Source organism: Primulina eburnea, chromosome 14, assembly GCF_022965805.1.
Source record: "Primulina eburnea isolate SZY01 chromosome 14, ASM2296580v1, whole genome shotgun sequence".
NCBI classification, from domain to species: Eukaryota; Viridiplantae; Streptophyta; class Magnoliopsida; order Lamiales; family Gesneriaceae; genus Primulina; species Primulina eburnea.
The window spans coordinates 30,972,421-30,994,485 of record NC_133114.1 but is presented as its reverse complement, the minus strand read 5'-3'; the positions used below and the strand labels follow the sequence as shown (position 1 = coordinate 30,994,485).

The 22,065-nt window shown below is 35.9% G+C and overlaps 1 protein-coding gene and 2 pseudogenes across 1 annotated transcript; 1 reads left to right on the top strand and 2 right to left on the bottom strand.

Annotated features, from left to right (window-relative positions):
- Positions 1 to 1,666: 1,666 nt before the first annotated feature.
- Positions 1,667 to 7,645, bottom strand: LOC140811342 (uncharacterized; annotated as a pseudogene).
- A 610-nt stretch (positions 7,646 to 8,255) lies between these two features.
- Positions 8,256 to 12,184, bottom strand: LOC140812012 (putative BPI/LBP family protein At1g04970; annotated as a pseudogene).
- Positions 12,185 to 16,987: 4,803 nt separating this feature from the next.
- On the top strand, positions 16,988 to 19,682 carry LOC140812278 (small ubiquitin-related modifier 2-like). The gene is made up of 3 exons (XM_073170514.1): positions 16,988 to 17,167; positions 18,527 to 18,676; positions 19,416 to 19,682. Exons 1-3 carry the CDS (start codon positions 17,096 to 17,098, stop codon positions 19,488 to 19,490), a joined length of 297 nt encoding a protein of 98 aa, XP_073026615.1. The 5' UTR covers positions 16,988 to 17,095; the 3' UTR covers positions 19,491 to 19,682.
- The last annotated feature ends 2,383 nt before the right edge of the window (positions 19,683 to 22,065 follow it).

The following is a 22,065-nucleotide window of genomic DNA, read 5'->3' as shown; positions in this document are numbered from 1 at the left end:
ATATGGACGGAATTCAAAAGCAAACTTTGGTCAAACACAACAATTATTTCTAAGTAAGCTATCATTGTGCTCAAAGTTTGTCTTCGTTTTCCTTTTTCTTTTGGTTTAGAAGGGAAGGGAGTCAACGAGAGTTATCTTTAAAAAAAAGCCTAGTTTAGATATCTTTTGGTAATTTCAAAATACATCAATATTCGAATGTTATCAACCAAAAAATAGTATTCAAGCACAAACTTTCAATTTTCACCAAGCTATGCGTAATTAGCAATTTACTTTTTTTGAAAAAATAGTACGTGAAATCTGATTTATATATATTAACTTTACAACGATAGGATGATGAGTAAGTAAAAATAAGAGTGAGTATCAAATATTTAACAATATGCATGTAGGTTATGTAAGGAACACATTTCCTCCAAATATTGATATATTTTAAGCTTGGTTGTGTGTTTAACAGGCAAAACACAGACAGTCAATTAAATGAGGCACAATAAAGTTAGACCTCAACGACTTATTGAACTAATTCACTAACTACTATTATATACATCTAGCTAGGTCTCCTGCCACCCCATCTTTTGCCAATTTCCGGTACGCATCCCACAGCTAAAGAAGGGTCAGATCATTCCACGATTTGATCAGATCCCAAGACGATTATGCCCATCTAGGCATGATATTGAAGTCGCTATATACCTCGTAACGATTCAATCTATGCTACATCGAGTAAAATGATGAAATACATGACACGGTATATTTTACAAGGAAGCTACAACTTACAATACAAGTAAAATCAATCACACACTGTTATTTTTCCTATTCTTACTCGACACAGTAATTAGAGAACCCGATTCGTTGTTTTTGAAAAGTGGGGCAAACTTTCATTGGAGCGACTGAACAAGAAAAGCATAGTAATAATAGGAACAGCCACGCACTCTACTATGGATAATATGAATGAATGGCCTATATTACTAGAAGTTGAGCTGAAAGCAGAGAGGTGCGTGGAAATCGTGCATTCATTATTATAACGTGTGTGTGTGTGTGTCTATATAATAAAGATGATGATGGATGTGAATTGGTGAACTGGGTTGTGAAAGGAGGCCATATGTATGCATCAGTACTGTTTCTTTGTACCACAAGTTAAAGCTTGCAAAAGTAATCTGGTCCTAAATATTATTTAACATATGGGATCAAGTATGCATTTTGGATGTGTGAAAAATAAGAAACATGTATGGGGCTGCTCGCCCTAAACGATGCAATTAACGTATTTCTTTATCGATCGAAATACACTAAAATTTGCGGCTAGAATTTTAAATCTGGGGAAAATACTTTCCATGCTCACAATTAATTAATTAAAATCATATAGTCAATCATATTTTAGGTAACGCATTTCAAATGTGAAAATTACTTCAAAGTTGATATATTAATTGATGGAGAATGAACTAACCATCCCTAACAAGTTTTTAGTAGAACCTCAATTTTGAGAAGAAATCGAAAATATATTACCCTAAAAGAGAAGCTACATAGAGTATATAGAAGTCATTTTTCAAATGGAGTTGATTATTAGTTGATTCTATAAAACTTCAAATGCTCCACGTACTAATTACCTCAACTCCACGAAAACAATCAGTTTGAGGCATCACGGCCCCTGAATAGCATGATCAATATCTCTTCTGTAAGCCCAAGTCCAAAAGTGGCTTTACGTGACACAAGCCACTCTACAAGACGCAACAACCCGAAGAAGACTACTACGCAAGTGCACATCTCTTTTTTAACTTTACAATGTGAAATTCAAATCGAGTCAACTTTGTATAAAAGGATCAATACAATTAATTTGATGGGAAAACTAAGTAGAAAGGGTTCACTTGTCCCTTGTACATCCGACAATCATGTAATTTAGGTGTTGAGCACCAAAAACAGGGTGTACTGAAAACTGAGATGATACAGACTACAATTAGAGCTGCTAACCATATCGTACACAAAACTGAATTTTAAGCTATCCTCTGCTCCAATGTGATGGGGCCACTGCATCAACAAGCTACCTGTTGAATACAATATAGATCAAGTGACGTTAAAAGTTAATTTATAGGTGTTGAACATTGAAACGTACAGTTCGATCCAATGTTCGCGATCACCAGTGGAGGAATTTTTTAGCGAAAATGGATAAAACAGGTCAATAGATTATATCTACCAAGTACCTTATGAAATAAAAATACTCTATTAGAATAGCAAATATCTGTTGAGTCAACAGATTATATCTACCAAGTACCTTATTAAATGAGCATGAACAGGCCGTGATTTGTATAATTTATCGGCTAATAATATGGCTTCCATATTTAACAAGAAATATCCCGGAATAGCCCTTTTGCTTCGTCATAAATCCATCTGTCAAATTAGAGAGCTATATCAATGCCAGATAGATTCATAAACCATGTATGAAGGAAGAAATCTTGAAGTGGGAAAAAATAGATTGCAGACTCCGTAACATGAGATCTCTGCCACAACTTAAACTACTCAGGGGATCTAATAATCAAAGTAGCCAATGACAATTAACAGTAGTTGGGTTCGTCATGGCCCTCCACCATTCCTTTGGAAAAAATGGAAGTTTTCAGCCGATCTCCATTCTCCGTGTATCATAAATTCATAAAATTATTCTATGGATACCAATCTGAATGAACAGGATGCTGGCACAAATGTCTACAAATTATTAGCTCCGTAATGTAAATGCTGAGGGGCAAATTTAAAAAATTGTGAAGGATGTGCAATTGTATAGGTCTATAGTCTGCACTAGAAGTCCATAATTAATTTAAAGAACAAATGAATCACAACTAACTTATAGCATCTTCCTTCAAGCAAAAATCACTAGTTACCAATAATTCCAAGAAAGGGTTATACAAATATCTTGGGGAACAACATGATTGGGAGGAGTAGAGCATCCAGACAAAAAAAATTATTTTAATAAATAGAGCTTCAGAGTACAGGGAAAGCAAAGGACACACTTGCACAAATAGAGTGGAGGGAAACGATGTTGCATTCCTGAAACAGTTCTCCTTTCACTCTCTTCGGAAAATTTTCTTGGAGGAAGGACTAGACATGGACTTTCTATCAATCCAGCCATCAATGCTCTACCACAAGAAGACTCGTAAACCTGCAAATTCTGAAAGATTATCGACGACCTTGATGCAATCCCTTAAATGATCTTTTGAACAAAACTACACAATGATTATAATTTCATGAAGGTTTAGTTTCTTCAATAATATGTCCCAGCATCTAAACACTAAGATATGCACAGGCAATGCATACTCTTCTAACACGAATTTTGACTTTTTGATGAGTAAAAATACATACAGGACCCAAAAACACATTCAACTATGTTCGAACCTTGTGAGCACTCAACATGACACTTATGTAAATTCATCAAAACGCAACATTGCAATGTAAATTCATCAAAACGCAAAATTGCAATTCACCTCACAGCTTTCCAGGCCACATGGACGACCAACAGCCGCAGGTAAATCACCAGGAAAGTAGCACCGATTTACAGTTGCCCACTTTGTTGTATTATTATTATCTTCCCACATTGCCTGCAGAAAAGAAGCAATATTCGTTAAGCAAGAACCATATATGATACTTATCCATGTCCTCTTTTCACCTCAGAGCAACAAAAGTAACTGAAACAAGTTCTAGAACAAATATTAAACATTCAGGTCTGAAGGACAAGCATTCTTAACGCAAAAGTAGGAAATATATTGGAACTCAGACTGTGGACATATGATTGATATTGTTCGAATGATGAAACAATATGATCATATTCCTCACAAATAATGATTAGAACAACAATAAAACCATTCCCAATAATCCTTGCATAACAGATTGCTAACCTGAAGTCTTGAAGGTACAAGTTTTTCATTGTCAAACCGAATTAGGACATGGTCCATAGCTTTATAAACATGTCCATTGATGCAGCATGATGAGTAATAGATTTTCTCATCCAAAATTTGAAGTGGGTCACCAACCCAATTGACAGCATGTAAATGAGACATGTCCCGGTTTATCACCCATGTATCACCATATATATTTTCTGAGTTATTAACTAAAACTTCTTGCTCGTTTAGTTGATTCGAACCCATCACTGTAAGGTTATTATGTAGAGATTTCTTTAAGGACTTTACTTCGGCATTTGGCTTGTCTTTGTTACCATCTTGAGCATTCACTACCACCTGGAAATTATCAGAGGAATGTGGAACCATTTCGCATTTTGAAGGAGGATTTGGATTTATTTCAACAACTTTCTCCCCACAAGTTTTTTCAGCCACTGAATTTGCAGATAAAACAGAACCAGAGGTAGAAGTTTTCATAACATTATTAGGGTCATTCCCAGAAGATATTTTATCCACAGTCGAGCTAACATCGTTCTTTTGAGTTCCTCTTGAATCTTCTCTCTTTGTTCCAGAAATCTGATGGTCGTAACTATTCACCTCAACTTCAGTAAAAACATTTTGCATTGAAATGTTTCCATTAACAGCTACATTCGGAGCGGCCTTAACAGCTCCTGAAGCACCAATTGTTTGGCTCAAATTGGATGGACCAGCTGCTGAATTGGAAGGAACCTTGGGAGGAGTGGCATTTCTCATGACACGACCATATTTCGGAGGCAGAGCTTTCCATTGCTCAATGACAAGCACTTTCCACAATGCCACTCCCCTCTCGGAACCCCCTTTTGATTGGTTGTCTGAAGGCATTTTAAGTGATACCCTTTTTCACAACCATCACAAATAAGTACACTGTCTATTTCTGTTACGGTAGACATGCACACCTGACAAGTTAATGCTTTATTCATATAATCCCTAGAAGGTGGAATCCAAGTCGGCCGTTCAGAACCCCGTAGTTGTAGTAATCTTTGAACAATCTTACTGACTTCAGCATGAGTATGTCCCATATGAGGAGCATGGACATTACTAGTGCCACATGAAGGAAATCCAGTTGTCGTCTGAGCAACTGTCATAACCCTTGTTTGAGGAACAGCTCCAGATTTAACATCCGCAGCTCCCTCCACTTTCAGGGAGGTATTAACTGGTCCCTTATTATCTCCAGTTTTGGCAGATGAAACAGACTGAGTTTGTACCGACCAAGCTGGAGTCCTCATGGTTGCATTAGAGGACAAATTTGCTGCATGATGAAAGAAACATGAGAGTTGATCATGGATCTATGGCTTGAAGAAAAATAAGATGGCAGTGGCAAGCTTTAAGAACCTCGTAAAAGGAAGTGCCATATAACAATATAGCATTCAAGAAGACAATATCACTTGAATTCCAATGCAAAAAATATATGCCATTTTTATCCCTAAGACGTCTAAAATTCCTTGAGGCAAATTTTATGGTACTAGAGAAAGGACATTGAGCAAGTGAAACTAGAGTTAAATTTGGCTGCCCAAGATGCTCATGGAACGATTAAAGGGAAGAGATTATTTACTACGTTTAATAATAAAAAGCATCTGTGATACCTGGAACTTGTGAAGCATGTGAAGAACCATTTGATCTAGGATGGGATCTGTCAACTCTTGGCAATGTCGTTGAACCCAAATGGCTAGAGGGCAATGCACTGGAACCCACTGTTCTTATCTCACTGGTAGGAAGTTGATACGGCAAAGAAGTAGAAGTTGTGGCAGTACCATAAGTCGAAGGTGTGGTAGACTGGATTCCAGATAACATTGTCATGTGACTTGATTTATCTAACTGAGATGTTCGCGCAGGATGCAATGCAGAACGACTTTCAACTGACTGACCAGAGTTCCCCTGCAGATTCTGTAATGAATGCGGCGTAGATGGTAGGGAAAAATCCGCTGCTTTCTCCATCTAAAGAAAAGATACCGAAAAATTAGCTACCAACATATTTAATTTAGTAGAACATTTATTTATTAAGGTGCATAGTTGACAAAAGCGCAGCACACGCACGGCTTCCATGAAGTGTGAGCTTCTGTGATCTTCGCGTTTCGCAGAGAAACCGTCTTTTTTCAACAAATTCCGACAGAAAAAAAAAGTGCAGAGGAAACCCTAACATCATGTAGCCTTTGTCACCATGTCACCTCTGCCGTTAGCCTTCTCGTTCTAATATTTTGATATTCGGAAGATGACTATGATTTCAATATTTGAAATCTCATATTTCATATTTAAAAAAAATAGATTTTATTTTTATTATGAATAGCATTTATTTCCATAAAGCGTAAGCTTCTCTTTACGCTCGTAAGCTTCTCTTTATGCCTAAAGTCCCAATACACTTGTGCGCTTTAATAGAACTGGCGCTTTTAATTACTATGATAAGGTGAGATTCCAATAAACAGCCAACTGTGATGAATAGCTCTTTTTGCTTGCATCAACAAGGTAATTCAGGGCTATTGAATTGGTTTTGTTAATTTGACGAGTAATTCAATATTTGAAATCTCATATTTCATATTTAAAAAAAATGATTTTATTTTTATTATGAATAGCATTTTATTTCCATAAAGCGTAAGCTTCTCTTTACACCTAAAGTCCCAATACACTTGTGCGCTTTAATGGAACTGGCGCTTTTAATTACTATGATAAGGTGAGATTCCACTAAACAGCCAACTGTGATGAATAGCTCTTTTTGCTTGCATCAACAAGGTAATTCAGGGCTATTGAATTGGTTTCGTTAATTTGACGAGTAATAGTGTTGACTTCTTAAGGTAAGTTATATAGCATTCTATAACAGAAATTTAAAAGCTTCTGCAACAAAGTTAGCAGGTACCATCAAACGAAGATCAACAAAGAATTGATACAAGTAAAAAAATTGAAAGAGAGCTTCATATCCACATACCACACACATACATACTCAACTCGAACTTGTTGTCAATCAAATCAAGCAAGGTTGGCGTATTACTATGAATTAAATAGCAAACCTTTCTTTTTGAGATCAACAACTTCTCAGCAATAGATTATTTTGGGAGGTCGAAACCCTAGCCTCTGGTCTTTCAACTTATTAAGCCCCAAATCCTCTATCAAAGCCCCAAAAGCATCCCTGGGGAACACATCCTTGGGAGCAAAACCTTGACAAACCTTCACCATAGTGTGGCGTGCCTCGGCCATCAACTCCTTCTCAGCCTCAGTTGGGCCCTTCCCTCCCCTCATCTTTCCCATTGCAGCCAACACCAAGACCATCTCCGCCACCTTCTTCAAATCCCCCCCAACCACAACCACTCTCCCTTCGGTCCCTTCCTTAACTCTCTTAGGCGGAGAGGCCTCCGCCAACACATCCCCATCCTCCACCGGCAGCCTCTTCTCACCGACAACCTCCGATCTCTCGTCGCACAATTGAATCTCCCCCAAAGGTTCCATCCAACCCTAACAAACACCCAAAGAAAACACCCACATAGACAAAACGCAGGAATCAGCGTACAGACCTGCAGAGAAGAGAGAGATTCGAAACCATAAAGGGCAGAGAGCATACAAACCCTAGGCATTGGGAAGAATGAAATTTAGCGGAAAAACTTGAAAATATACCTTTTGGCGGGTAATTCCGAAACAAAGCTTTGATTAAATCGTGACCGAGTGTGTGCGTGCTGCGCTGTGTGTGATTGGGGGTTGGGTGAAAAAAAAGAACTTGAGCAGGGGAAGAGGCGACCGAGGGGGCAGAAAATTTTATATTTCATATTATTATGTTCTTTTTTCTTATAATCCCCACCCTCGCCTTTGTTTTACGTTTTTGCCCTCCGCCTTTCCTTTTTACTTTGACAATGTTTTAAAAATTAAATTCATCGAATTTACATCTTAATTGATATTATATATATATATATATATAAATAAAGGACTCATCGATCAAGCAGCACGATTAAAACCAAATATATAGAGTTAATTGAATAAATCAAAATTGAAAAATCAATAATGTTTTTTTACTCAAATTTTGATTTGTTGTCGTCTTGTGATAACTTATAGCTTATGTAATACGTTATTTTTCTTCTAATTTTGGTTTGTTGTCGTCTTGCGATAACTTATAGCTCATGTGATACAAAGATTCATGATAATAAATTTGAAATTGATAACAGTAAATACTAAATATCTACTTTATAATATTTTAAATATACAACACTCCATAATAAACTAAATAATCATTATATATTTAAATTTAAATTTCTAAAAATCCTACCGCAATACTGCGTTACCTAAAGTATGTATCTGAGGTGGTATTTATCTGAGATGTTAAATATTGCATTGAATCTGTTGATGTAAAGAAAATACTGCGACTGCAAGAACCCGTAATTTTTTCGCCAATCTTTTATGCCAAAACATCAAAAACAATATTTGTTCTTGCTGCCAACAGAGCATTTTACAATTTTGAAACCTTTTAGTGAATAAATAAAAACACGAGGGGATCATTAAATTTATACAAATATAGAAGTACAACACACGCAGCGTTGCATGGAGGAAGCATGTCCTGAGCTAATCTCTTCAGTCCCCATGTTCTTGCACGGAGTCATGAGTGAGCAGCAACTAAATAAGATTGAATAGTTTCGCAGTCCCCATGTCGCTGTGTATCACCATCCACGAGTCTTTGTAGAGGATTTGGGTGTCTTGAAGCCCGTGACCATGGAACTCTGGTAGCGTATATCCTTCACGCAGTTTCATATTTATGTAAGGCAAGACTACGGTTTTGAGCACGCTGGACATAAACGTCTGCGAAGATAGACAGTCCAGGGCTTAGCAGAAGAACATTATTTACAAACAATAATCTCGTGAAACATATCTCAATAACGACCAGCCATAAAAGGAGGAAAACAGGTCATAAAAGAAGAAAAACAGAATGCCAACACGGCTTTGTCTAACCAGCAACCACCTCCAATAGCACTAGTTGTTTCACACTTCCTTCAGGCATCCACCGGGTTGTCATAGACTCCTAATTCTCGCAGTTCTTATTTTCTCATAGTTAAAGTTGTGACTGCTAAATAGTAACCAAACCAATCTGAAGAATTTGGTATCTCCAAGCCAATACCTGGATTTGATGCATGTGCAGATCTCCAATATTGCTCCACTCAAGAGACAAAAATTATTTAACTTAATATTTCCAGTCAGAGAATTTCTTGAAATTTCAGTAACCGCAGAAACATCAATCATCTGTAGAGGAAAAAACCATAATATTCAGCATGAGACAATATCTATACAAAATAAGATCCCAGAAAAATGCACAAAGTTCAACCTGAGGTAATCAGATTCATTTGACCTGTTCTCTTGGCAGGCTTACCATGGGAATGCACCAGACCGGTATCAATTCCTCCATATCCAAAACATCAATCACCAAATTTAAGGGTAGTCATTGCCTTGATATTCTGGTCTCCAACTTTTACAGGTAGGTGGAGACGAAATGGAAATGTTCAATTCATGTCGTGATTTGGGTACCTTCTTATACAACCGAGGTATAATAAACCTCCACTCAGCTGTGTTTAAGAGGGATTGATCTGGTAATTTATCAACCATCCAATGCATCTTGCCTGCCTATTTTGAAAAACCACGACTTTTAGACGAAGATCAGTCAGTAACTATGTTATGTATTTTCAAGAAAGCAACAATCAATACCGATAAAAATGAAAAAGAAAAAAAAAAAAGCAACAACCAAATTACGTAATGAAGCCCAACAAATCACTTGAAGTGGGCTACCGAGATAAGAAAAACTAAAGAAAAAAACTTACCTCGAAGTAAATTGAAGATGCTGACTAGATAACATCTTCATGCAAAGAAATTTTGGCCATCATATCTTCTTGCTTGCATGAAACTGAATCCTGTGATGGTCTATGGTAGTGGTTCAAAAGCTCGACACCATCCTTGGAAGAGACCAACCCATTGATTTTCAGTTCAACAGATGATTCACTCAATACCGGGTCATCGATAAACGTGAAATATAGAATAGCTATATCAGTAACTGGTATTTCTTTAGGAAGAGATAGTAATGAAGTTTCAAGCTTGGCCACCACATCTTTTATTTGTTAGAAACAGCATCTTCAACAGCAGAACTGATTTTATCCTCAAAAAGCATCTACTAACCTGGAAACAGTAAGTGAAATAATTTTTAAAGCATTAAAAGCTACGAGGAGAAATAATAACAAAGGTTTGAAGTATGAAGAATCCCTAAACAAGAAGACAAAAGAAGTAGAAGACATAAATAGATTGTTGGAAGCTGATGCTTAAGCCCATAAATCAAATTCCTAAAGCACAGAAAGATACCGCTTCTAACATATTTAGGATAAGAAAATGAAACAAGTAAAATTTTGATATTCATATTATACATGTAGTTAACATCTGGTGGGGAAAAATCAAAGAAGATCTATAAACCTCAAAAGTCAAAAGAACCGCATGAGAAAACACACCCTTGATAAAACCATGACGATCCTCCATCCAAATGTATAGAAACATCATTCACGTAGCATCCACAATCCAGAAGAGAAAGCTTAGGATATCCCTGTATAGTCTTCAAACTGAGAGAGAGACCAACTTCTAGTCCTTCAACCTTTGAAGAAGCAAAATTCATCATGCCTCAGTACAAAAGTCAACTTGATGATGAGTGTATGATTTCATGTCTAGGGTTCACAGATTTTGTCACTAAACCCAATGGCTTAAAAAGGAGAAATTTGTGGAGAGAAATTAGCTCAGAGCAATTTTATTTTATAAGACTAAGAGGACAATGCAGAACCCAACTTAGAGAAGTGCTGCCTTCGAAAGGATCATTTTAACATAGTAGCAACCCTATCAGCATCTAGAGCACCAACACATTATCAATATAAAACAATGATCGATTCCCCTTTAAAAATTTACAAATTACTGATGGTTGAATTCTGGCATCAGCCTGCGGAGACAACACCACATGCTTGAGTGTGAACAGTGTATAACACGCAACACAAACTTGTTTACATTCTTGCTTAGATATTATAAATTTCTCAACATGCTCGTGACTTAAGAGTCACCCATTTGTGTGAGAAATTGGAGCAAAGATAGTGAATTTAATAATTTTGCTATTTAATCAAAATGGAAAAACAACTACATCTTTTTATTTGCAAAAAAATAAGCCTGACACTCTGTTCAGTCTTTGTTTTGCATATTTTCCTTTGTTGAGGTTTCGCTGTGCCCGGGATTCCGAATAAGCCTTCTGCACATTTTAAATGACATCCTCACTCCAACTAGGGGGTCTGGATTCAAAAACAACTATTGTCAAGAACTATGATCCTTTTGTGCATATCAAATTACATTAAAAATCCACTTCTAATCTTCTTCATTTCAGTGCGGTAGATACGAGGAACAGCTGCTGACAATCTCGAAACAGAGCAGGGACACAAACACAACACATCCAGCCATGGACGACCAGCAAATTCAATTTTAGGACTAGTTGGTGCACTGTACCTAAAGAGGGCCATAGAAATTGAACATATCTTCATCTGCCACCCCTCGCCACCACCTAATCCTTCTATGCATTATGCTGACATAATATTCTTGTTCTTGCCAAAAGTAAACTAATCAGTAGATTCTACAACTCAAACCATCCACGCTTTGATCTCAACTTTATAAAATAAATCGAACAAACAATTCATGTAAGCATCATACACGAACAGTAGCAGTTTCTTGATCGGAGACCGAAATGGGAAGTGGCCAAGTAGTGTACGAATACTTCCGATTCATAGTCAAATTTGCAAATGCACCAGAATCATCCATAACAATCCCAGTATCTCCGGTTTGCACAGTAGAGTTAGTCACGTGTATTCTTTCAATTGTGATGTTGGAAAGAACCGTCTCAACGTTACCTAAAACTGGGATTTTCACCAACTTCTCAATCTTGGGAAGCTCCAATGGAATTAATGAAGACTCTGCCTTTTCTATCAGCAAATTCTCGAGAAAATCAAGCCCATTTCTCGATATCTCTGCTTCTAAATACCCTTCTTCAGATTGAACACGACTGCGATAAACGGTTGATAAAAAGAGTAGCAAGAAAGCCAAAATCGAGCGAGCCATTAATATATGTCTGGGGATAAATTAACCCAGATAAGAAGTGGGATTGTTGAATCAACATCAATGGGTAAAATTTGTGCAGTGTTCTTGAAAAATTGCCTCTTACACAGATGGGGTTGGAGTTGGAGATAGAAAATGACAGCGGGGGATGCATAAGAGCAACTCCAATCCTTGCTCCACAACGGAGCAAGGATTTTCACTCCAATCGAGCACCAAAAATGGTGCTGGACTAGAGTTGTTTTTATGTAAGTATATATAAGTAGGCAAAAACTTGTGTGAGACGGTCTCACGGGTTGTATTCGAGAGACGGATCTCTTATTTGGGTTATCCATGAAAAAGTATTATTTTTTATGCTAAGAATATCACTTTTTATTATGAATATGGGTAAGGTTGACCCGTCTCACAGATTAAAATCCGTGAGACGGTCTCACATAAGACCCACTCATATAAGTATAGGTTTATAAGTGTAATGATATTATTTTTAAAATATTTGGATAAATTTATTTTTAAATTGTTTAAAGATAAACTTATACCTGTATACGATTTACAAAAGTATTTAATTTGGGTAATTTAAGTAGAGTGAATTTGAACACAATTATAATCATTCTCAAACGTAATCAAACCTAATCTCATTAGGTATGAAAAAAGCAAGAAAATTTTAAATATAATATGCATTTATAAAAGGCAAAAACTTGTGTGAGACGGTCTCATTAGTCGTATTTTGTGAGACAGTTATCTTATTTGGGTTATTCATGAAAAATTATTATTTTTTATGCTAAGAATATTACTTTTTAATGTGAATATCGATAGAGTTAACATGTCTCACAGATAAAGATTCGTGAGACTGTCTCACAAATAAAGATTTGTGAGGTCATCTCACAACAGACCTACTCTTTATAAAAACTATTGCACATTAATGATATAAAGTATAATGTATTTCAAATGACAATGTTATTGGGTGAAATCGAAATTCATCATAATTAACATGAATATTATATAAAAATGTAATAGATAAATTTGAAGTTTACGGTCTTACTTCTATAAATAATATAAATTTATTTGAAATTCATGCAATGACATGTTTAACCCAAAAAATTTTGGTTAGATGGCCCAATGGGCTAGAAATGAATGGCAGGCTTCATTTGGGACTAACCTTTGTTTAGCCCAGAAATAAATTGCTGGATGACCGAATGGGCTAGAAATGGTGGGCTTGTTTAATTTATATTCAAAAATAGGCCCAATACGAAATCAACAATCAGTTGTGTGACCCACGTAGCTGAGAATGCGGAGCAGCAGCGGCTAGGGACTGATTCGAATAAACCAAACAAAAAGGTTCACCGAAAGCTTAGCTTTTCATGCCAGGCTTTCGCGATTTCCACAAAACTTGTTTAAATTATAAATTTACACACAATTTCGACCATAATGACATAATAAATTTTATTTTCATTTATTGAATGTTTGTTTCAGATTTTACCACATTGTAACTAGTTTTCTTTTTCCACGCTCAACCGGAGAGTTTTAATATACAATCAAGATTAACACACATCTATGCGAAAGTAACGTTAATGGTTTACTCATGACTAAGGATGTAAACGATCCAAATAAAACCAAACAGTATCATACTTGAGTTTGGCTCATTTAAGATTGTTTGAAGTTGAGATCAATTTGTATCGAAATTACTAAGCTCGAGCTCGGCTCGTTAAAAGCTCGTTGATCATATTAATCAAGCCGAGTTCGAGTTTGATTCGTTAACAGATCGTTTATCATGTTTGACTTGAGCTCGGCTCGTTTTCAAGCTCGTAAAAGCATATAATTGAGCTCGAATTTGATCTTGATTCGAGTTTGTTAAAAACAGTGTTCTAAATTGTGGGGACCCGGACGCTAATCAAGTTCTTAATCATTATTGGGACTAATTAATCAATTATAAAACATGGTCTAAATTTTTTTTTTAAAATGCGGAACGTAGTGACATAAAAACATATATACATCTCAGTATATAAATATACAAATCCTGTATCACAAACATTTATTCAAACTAGGGTTTAATAACTACTATCAAGTGTCCAACCCTATCTCTAATCCAAGTCCGGTGCATCTACTCTAATCATGATCTCTCTCTTCATCTCCTGGATCCTGAACCTGTCCCACCTGTTGTCAAGTACACACACAGACCAGACAACAGCCGGATAACTCCGGTGAGAATAAATCCCAGTATAAATCAACGAAACATGCAATCATATAAACAAATATAAAGCATGTAATCAGGTAACAGATATATGTATCAAACTCTGAAATATAATCAATCATAGACTGTCGACATATACGTGACTCCACGTTTCAGACTAGTCTCAATCCTAGTCTAGGGATCCCGGTTTCCAGACATTGGCATTCCATATCGACCAACAGTAATAGAAAAGACTCAAGTTCTATCCACGTCGATATAGTATCGATCACCAGTAATAGAAGAAGCTCTGTTTCTATCCATATCAGTATAGTATCGATCACCAGTAATAGAAGAAACTCCGATTCTATTCACATCGATATAACATCGATCAACAGTAATAGAAGAAGTTATAATTCTATCCACATCGATACAATACGGATCACCAGTAATAGAAAGAGCTATAATCCTATCCACATCGATATCCAATTATCCAGCGACAGACGATGGCACTTCCGCCAGTACAATATCTCATGACATCGTGCAATGTGCCCGTGGTGATCCCACCACTATCAGGCACTTCTGTCATAAGACTACTCGTCTAATACCTGCTATCTATAATCAAGAGAACAAGTATATCAAACAAATCACTGCAATATCAATGCAATAAAGTAAAGTATGTGATTTAGGGAAACTCAAGTCTAATCTGACTCAAGTCGATCTCCCAGTACCACATTGACTTATACCTTTCTTTCATCGGTTTCTTGCTCAGTCGAAGTCCTGAACTCACAGTCTGTCTGACAATGACAATATCAATAATCTCATGTCAATATACCATTCAAATCAATAACAATCTGATCAATCTAGATTTAATTCAAAATCACGGCATAACGGTACAAACTCAGTATCCCCGTCAATACCATATCACCAGATAACAGTTACAATCCATAACCCATATCCAATACAATCCGTAATCCAATCATAATTCAAATCTGTCTGGTATAAATCCATATACCCTAAAAATTCATAACAATTCTATAATCAGTCCGTTTCTTAATCTGACTTCGATTCTATGATGTCTAACATATCAAGAACATCATATATGAATCCTATTCAATTCTGACAATAGCATAATTTCAAGACATGTCAAAAAGTAGTAAAACTTACGTCCACTCGTAGCTTACGTCGATAGGAACTCAGTACCGAAGTCGGATTCAAAATCAGACGGACGGATTTCTCACAAAAGACGTAAGGATTTTCAACACAAATAAGCAGAACCCTTTTCTCGAGCTTCTTTCTTCCCTTTCTCTTGAAAGAACCACGTATATATGTATATATATATATATATATATATATATATATATATCAAGTTGCTCGGTTAAAGGAACGTGGCTTGTTTTCCTGAAATTCGGCCGGCGCTCGGACGGTGATAAACTACCGCTCGGGCGCGGCATTCTCTGTCCAAACATTTCCGGATTGCACATTGGCGCTCGGGCGGTTAAATATTACCGCTCGGGCGCCATACTTTCTGCCCAAATGCCTACCTTACTGAACATTATTTAATTGCACATTTTATATAAAAAAAATGATTATATTGCATGACTATCTATAAAAAAAATTACTTACAAAAATTCAACCACCTAGGCAGCTGAGACGGTAGGCGGTCACCGATCGCCCCGCCATTTACAACCTTGGTTAAAAATTAAATATACATCTATGAACTAATTTTAAACATAAAATATATATTTATTCATAAATAACCAAAATGAAAAAAATAACAACTAAAAGACAGACTTATTATATTACTGAACATTCCAAAATAATACATCTAACATCCAGACAACAAATATTTGTTATGCACTGATATCACCATATAAACAACATTGCAATAACTTCACTCTGTTAATATTCCACTCGTTATGTTCCAAATAAATTTTATTTTTTAATTAATATAAATTTATTATATTTAATTTAATATAATATTTTAGGATAATAATTTGTAAAGTTACTCAACTTGTATATGACTTGGTGATGTAAGTTTTTTGAGGAAAAAAGAATAACTCGGCGTATTTATGTTAATTTATTATGTTTTAAAGAATTTTTTAGTATAATGAAATGCAAGTAAGATAAAAAAAAAGTATATATATAATTGTGACTATGTTATGTAAATTCATCTTTTTTTCAACTATGTTTTGTGTTCAATTCTTTCAATTGACATAAGTATTAATATTTTTATTTGTCCACTAAATAAACGAGCCAAATTCGAGCCATTTAAACGAGTCGAGCTCGAGTTCGCGAGTCTATTATCGAACATGTTTGCGAGCTCACGAGTCGAATATCTTTATGCTTGATCTTGGTTTTGATTAGATTTTCGAGCTCGAAATCGAAATTGAGCTTGGCTTGATATGATTAACAAACGAACTCAAACGAGATTTTTATCGAGTCGATTTTCGAATAACTCGCAAACGATTTGATTAATTTACATCATTACTGATGATACATTTTGAGTACTTATATCATTAGTTAGATAATTGTTATATTCTCCTTGTATTTATTTCGAGTTGTTTGTAAATCCATATGTGAAACAAGTCAAAATTAGGGGGCGATATGTAAATAATTTCTACATTCTCATGTTTTCACGGATCCCCACTCAATTTTGGTACTTCGCTTACAAATGACGCGGCATATTTATCGACGTTCGCATATAGGAAAATTCCAATGCGACGACGTCGTTTCCCAAATAAGAAATCGGAATCCTGACCGTCGATTTTACGAGAGCATCCGAACCGTCAAATTCACAGCCCCACGCTATCTTTAGTCGATCCCCGATCTTTTAATTATTTAATTTTAAAGAAAACTCTAATTCCCAAACACAGGCGAGTGAAAGCTAAAACCCTGTTTCGTCGAAGAAGAAGAATAAAATCGAAGACTGCAGAGAAAAATGTCGAGCGTAGAAGATGAGAAGAAACCCACCGATCCGGCGGGACACATCAATCTCAAAGTCAAAGGCCAGGTCTTGCTTTCTCACTTTGATTTTTTTGATGATTATGGAGCTATGACTGTAGCTGAATTTTTATTTTTTTAGTTTCCTGTTTTATTCGATTTATTTTTAGTTGTTGAAATTCTACGGTGATTGATGGATGTTAGATGATTTATGATTGGACTTTTCAACCATATAGGAGAGTTATTGTTCGTTCTATTCTATTGGTACCTTTGGCTGGCTTCTGGTTCCAGGAACTCTGCCTTGTAGGATTCTGAAAAAAGAAAACAGTAACAATTATATGATGATAAATAAACTCACTTTTAGCAGTAGAATCAGTTGGGGTCTCGGATGGAATTTTTCAGTTGGACAATTTTGAAGGAGAAGCAAGAGAGAGGTGGTTGAGGAATCGAAGGATTTCTTATCGCTAGGGTTGAGATTTGATTAGGTATTGGGGAATTTTTAAGCGTCGAAGAAGTTTGAAGGAGAATGTTGGGTTGGAACATTTCATGGATTGAAGGATTTTTTTATTGCGAGATTTCTGATTGTACAGCGTAATTGGGAAAGGGATAATTGTAATTGTAAACTTAGAAAATGACATGACTCACCAAGAGACCATGACATCTTCTATAGGGTGCTCATATTTTATTAAATTGTAAAAGATACAAAAAGAAATGAAGATGTGTAAAAGTTCTGTTGTATACAAGTGAATTCCACCTGACAGGAATCATGAAGGACAAATGGACAATCAGTCTGTTAATTTGATTGTCCTCCCCCTAATTGAAGCTCTTTAATCTGCTCATCTAGGTCTTAGTAAACAAGCACAATCTTTTATGTCAATGTATTACTGTTTGCATATTTTGGTTACGATAATTAATGCCACCCTCCTGCCCAACAAATGAGAAAAGCGTTTTCATGTGAAACAGATGCTCTAGAACAACTGAACAAGGCTGCAAAAAAATCCTGTTCACCCGATATTCAGTTCTTTTTTTATTTATCTACCTGAAGCAGTCTAAAAAATGTATCGGAGCCCTTATCATTATCCTAGAGTTCATTGAATCGTTGGTGAGCTTAAAAGGGCCGTGATTTCCTGCCCAATGGTTAAACTCTTGTGGCAATCCCAAGGATTCCACGTAGCTGAAAACTTTGAAACCCATGTGAAAAACATTTTTCTGTGAAATTTCACCGTGTTTATATGTTTTTTATGAATTTTGGTCAATTTTAGTATAACCGTTGCAGGACAAAAAGAAAAAATCCATCTGAACATTTGAAGTCATTCTTATTGATCCTTGTCATTAGACTTTGTGCCAAGACTTGATTGTCCATTAAACTTTGGTTTTTGGATGCTGGGAAGCTGAATAAACAAGTGCCTGTTCCGGGTGATTTTTGTAGGATGGAAACGAAGTTTTTTTCAGGATTAAGAAGAATACTCAGCTGAAGAAGCTTATGAATGCCTATTGTGACCGACAATCTGTGGATTTCAATTCTATTGCTTTTCTGTTTGATGGTCGCCGTCTCCGAGGGGAACAAACTCCAGATGAGGTCTCATATCTCACTCATTTTCTGAAATATTGATGCTTAGAGCATCTCCAACCCACTGCCAAAGCTATTTTGGCTCTGGGTTTTGCATTCCAACTGGGGCACCATCCTCGTGCATAGGATGTGAATGGCACGACACTGTTCATCACGCAAACACTCTTTTTTTTTCCTTCATATATTTTCATTTGTAAGTTTAGTATAACTTTTCAATATAATTTAATAATATAATTAGTATAAAGTAGAAAATAAATTATTATATTAATCAGATTAAATCAAATTAAACATAGAATTAATATGTTGATGTAATTATAAATTTATAAATTGGCGATTAGTGAGATAAAATAATTGTTGTAAAGTAAATGGTTAGATGTTTTGAGAATATTCTTTTTACATTAAAGTTTGAAGTAGATGAATTGAAGATTAATTTTGTGTTTGATGCAGAAATTTGGGTGTTTTTTATTTATCCTCTTGCTAAATATAAAAAAACACGAAATCTCCTATGTATAAAATAAAAAACCTCGTTTAACTCTTTAAAAAGAGGTACATTTGCCTCTTTTGCAGGTGGTTCACCGCCTGAATGTATGGGGTTTTATGAATTTTGGTGTTTTCAGATGTGTTATATGATATTTGCTACATAAATTGCTGTACTTTGGTGCAAATCATTTGCTAAAATAGTGAAGTTGGTTGGTGATGATCTTATAGCGTCCAAACATACTAACAATTTGTACCTAAAACTTTTCAGCTGGAAATGGAGGATGGTGATGAGATAGATGCAATGCTGCACCAGACTGGAGGTACCATTGCATATCTGGGATGATGATAATGGCAAGACGTGAAATTAATACAAGTCGGTTTGTTTAACTTTTTTAAGCATAGTTTAGATTGCTTTGCTATAGTATATTGGGATTGTAAGGATCTAACTTGAAAGTCATAGCTTTGCTAATTATTCTTAGCACACTCAGTATTAGCAGTGCCCTATATTTGTATGTGCAATGTGTCACTTGTTTTCTTTGTCTTGTTTAGTTCCTGTTTTTGGATGGTTGCTACTTGTCCTGGAGTGTATAAAACAGAAGAAACAAAGGAATGATATGGGCTGAAACTGAAGTTAGTTCCTTGGTAAATAATTGTCGTGGGTTCAATGTTATTTGATGTTTCTCTAACGACATTTTTTTAATGACGTGAGAACTCGCGTTCACTAGCTACTCTTCGGTGAGCATTGGGTATATCCCCGGTTAACGCAATATTTTGCGAACCACGTTAATTAGATAAATGGCATCGACAAGCCCGAAAAAGTGTTTATAGGAAGAATCAAACTTATGATTACTGGTCTAATCTTCATCAATTTCATCAACTCTGATGCCTTTTGGAGAGGTCTTCTCAATCGACATTCTTGTTTGTTGTAGTGGTGGAGGTAGGGAGGGTTGGCAGGATGGATGCCCAACCCCTCTTATAGCGTTTTTATATATACATAAAAATGGCTTCGTCTATCGTTTTTGACTTGTTCGAGTCTTTTAATATTGTATGGTTTATTTGGATTAAATGCAATGATGATCTAGTAAATTTAGCGATGACAGTGTTTTAATCTATACTAATCAGCATGGTAAGACGACAATAAATTATATTAACAAGAGACCATGAGATCTGAGCATTGCGAGGTTGGGGTAAACATAGGATGTGTCAATGAGGCGGGTATGATTAAACCCAAGACCCGTTCCATGAAGAAAATTTCGACCCATTACCCACCTCACCCCGGCTAAATATTATTTGGATCCGTCCCACCTCGAATACGAAACGGGGTGGGTTAGACCCATGAGACCCGTGAGACCCGAATTTTTTTAAAATGAAAATATTAATCTTCTCTGAGAGATACATTGAGGCTTGAACCACTAACATTAGCGTATAGTTATGGTGGTGCAGGGACAGTAGGGCTTTATTTATAATTAGTCTACCTATTTGGATAATAAACTAAAGCCCCACCCAAAACAGAATCAGACATGTTTATGGTCGACTTTGAGGTGAGATAATAAAAAAAACAAAAATTAATAAAACTAAATCTTAGAATATTTATATCCACGTATATGGTGCGGGTATGAGGTGGGTATTATAGGACCCATGACCCGTCCCATGTCCATACGGGTCTGAAAAACTGGACCCGAGATCCACCCCATGACCCATTTAGTATGCTCAAACCCATCCAGATGGGACGGTCCATTACGAGTCTGGGTAAAACCCAGATTCATTGATATCCCTAGGTAAACATTGTCGTGTTAGACCGACCCTACTAATCGAGCGGTTTGATTGAGATGCTGTTAGACCCATCTTTTTTCAGAGTCCGAGTCCAATCTGAAGAGTGGAGACCCACCAATTGAAAATGGCCCAGCTTGTTAATTTCACGTCTCTTTTTTTTCTCCAAGCTAGTTTGTCCATTTGGGGATTTAATTACCGAGGTTATCAAGATGAATCCAAAACTAATAAACCCTTAATTACTATAATTCAATTGTTACGTCAATTGACACTTGTAATAATGAAAAAGAGTCATCTTGTTCATTCATGCGTTCGTCGTCCAAAGATTAAAGGATAATTTAATCTAAAAAAAGGTTACTCCTAACGAAAAATTTCTATTTCATTGTTGTAATGTAATAATCCCTGAATTACATTATGTTCAGACCTATGATTCCGACAAGTATAAAAGCATTATGCTCAGTTGCTCAACACTGCTGAATACATGTAAACTTTCTTTCTGAGTCTATCATTCGTATTTTTTTCAACTATTTTTAAGTGTCTTTAATGGTTAACGTTGAAGATACCAAAATAATGTTGAATTCGCATCTTACATCTCAATCAAAATAAAAAATGTTGCAGAAAAAATCTAATGAAGTTCAAACACAATATGAGTACAAATCAGATCAAATTTCAAAGAAATTCACTTCTGGGATCGCGACTTTTGACTCAACTTCTGCTTCAAGACACATGAATCAAACTTTACCATTTCTTCCCATCGATGGCCTTATTTGTTAATGTTCCAACGATTCTACCAAGGATTTATATTCATATTTATATTTATATTATAAACATATAAATATATATGCCCACAAAAAAATTTCCAAATAAGCCCGATTCCATTTGTGGTTGGAGCGAATCATTGCTTCATTTTTGCAGTGATTGGAGATGCTGTAAATGGTCAAATTAAATCTGGTTTTTCCTTTACCAGTTAGCTGTGTTGAATTCACTTTATGCACATGAAACACACAGACTAGCTATCTAAATGAACGGTCGGATCTTTCTCCAAATCAACTTTCATTTATTTTCCATGTACTTCATACAACGCCACGTGTGTGAGTGACATGTTTTACATCAATTGATATACACTTAGTTGTTGCTACTCAGTTAAA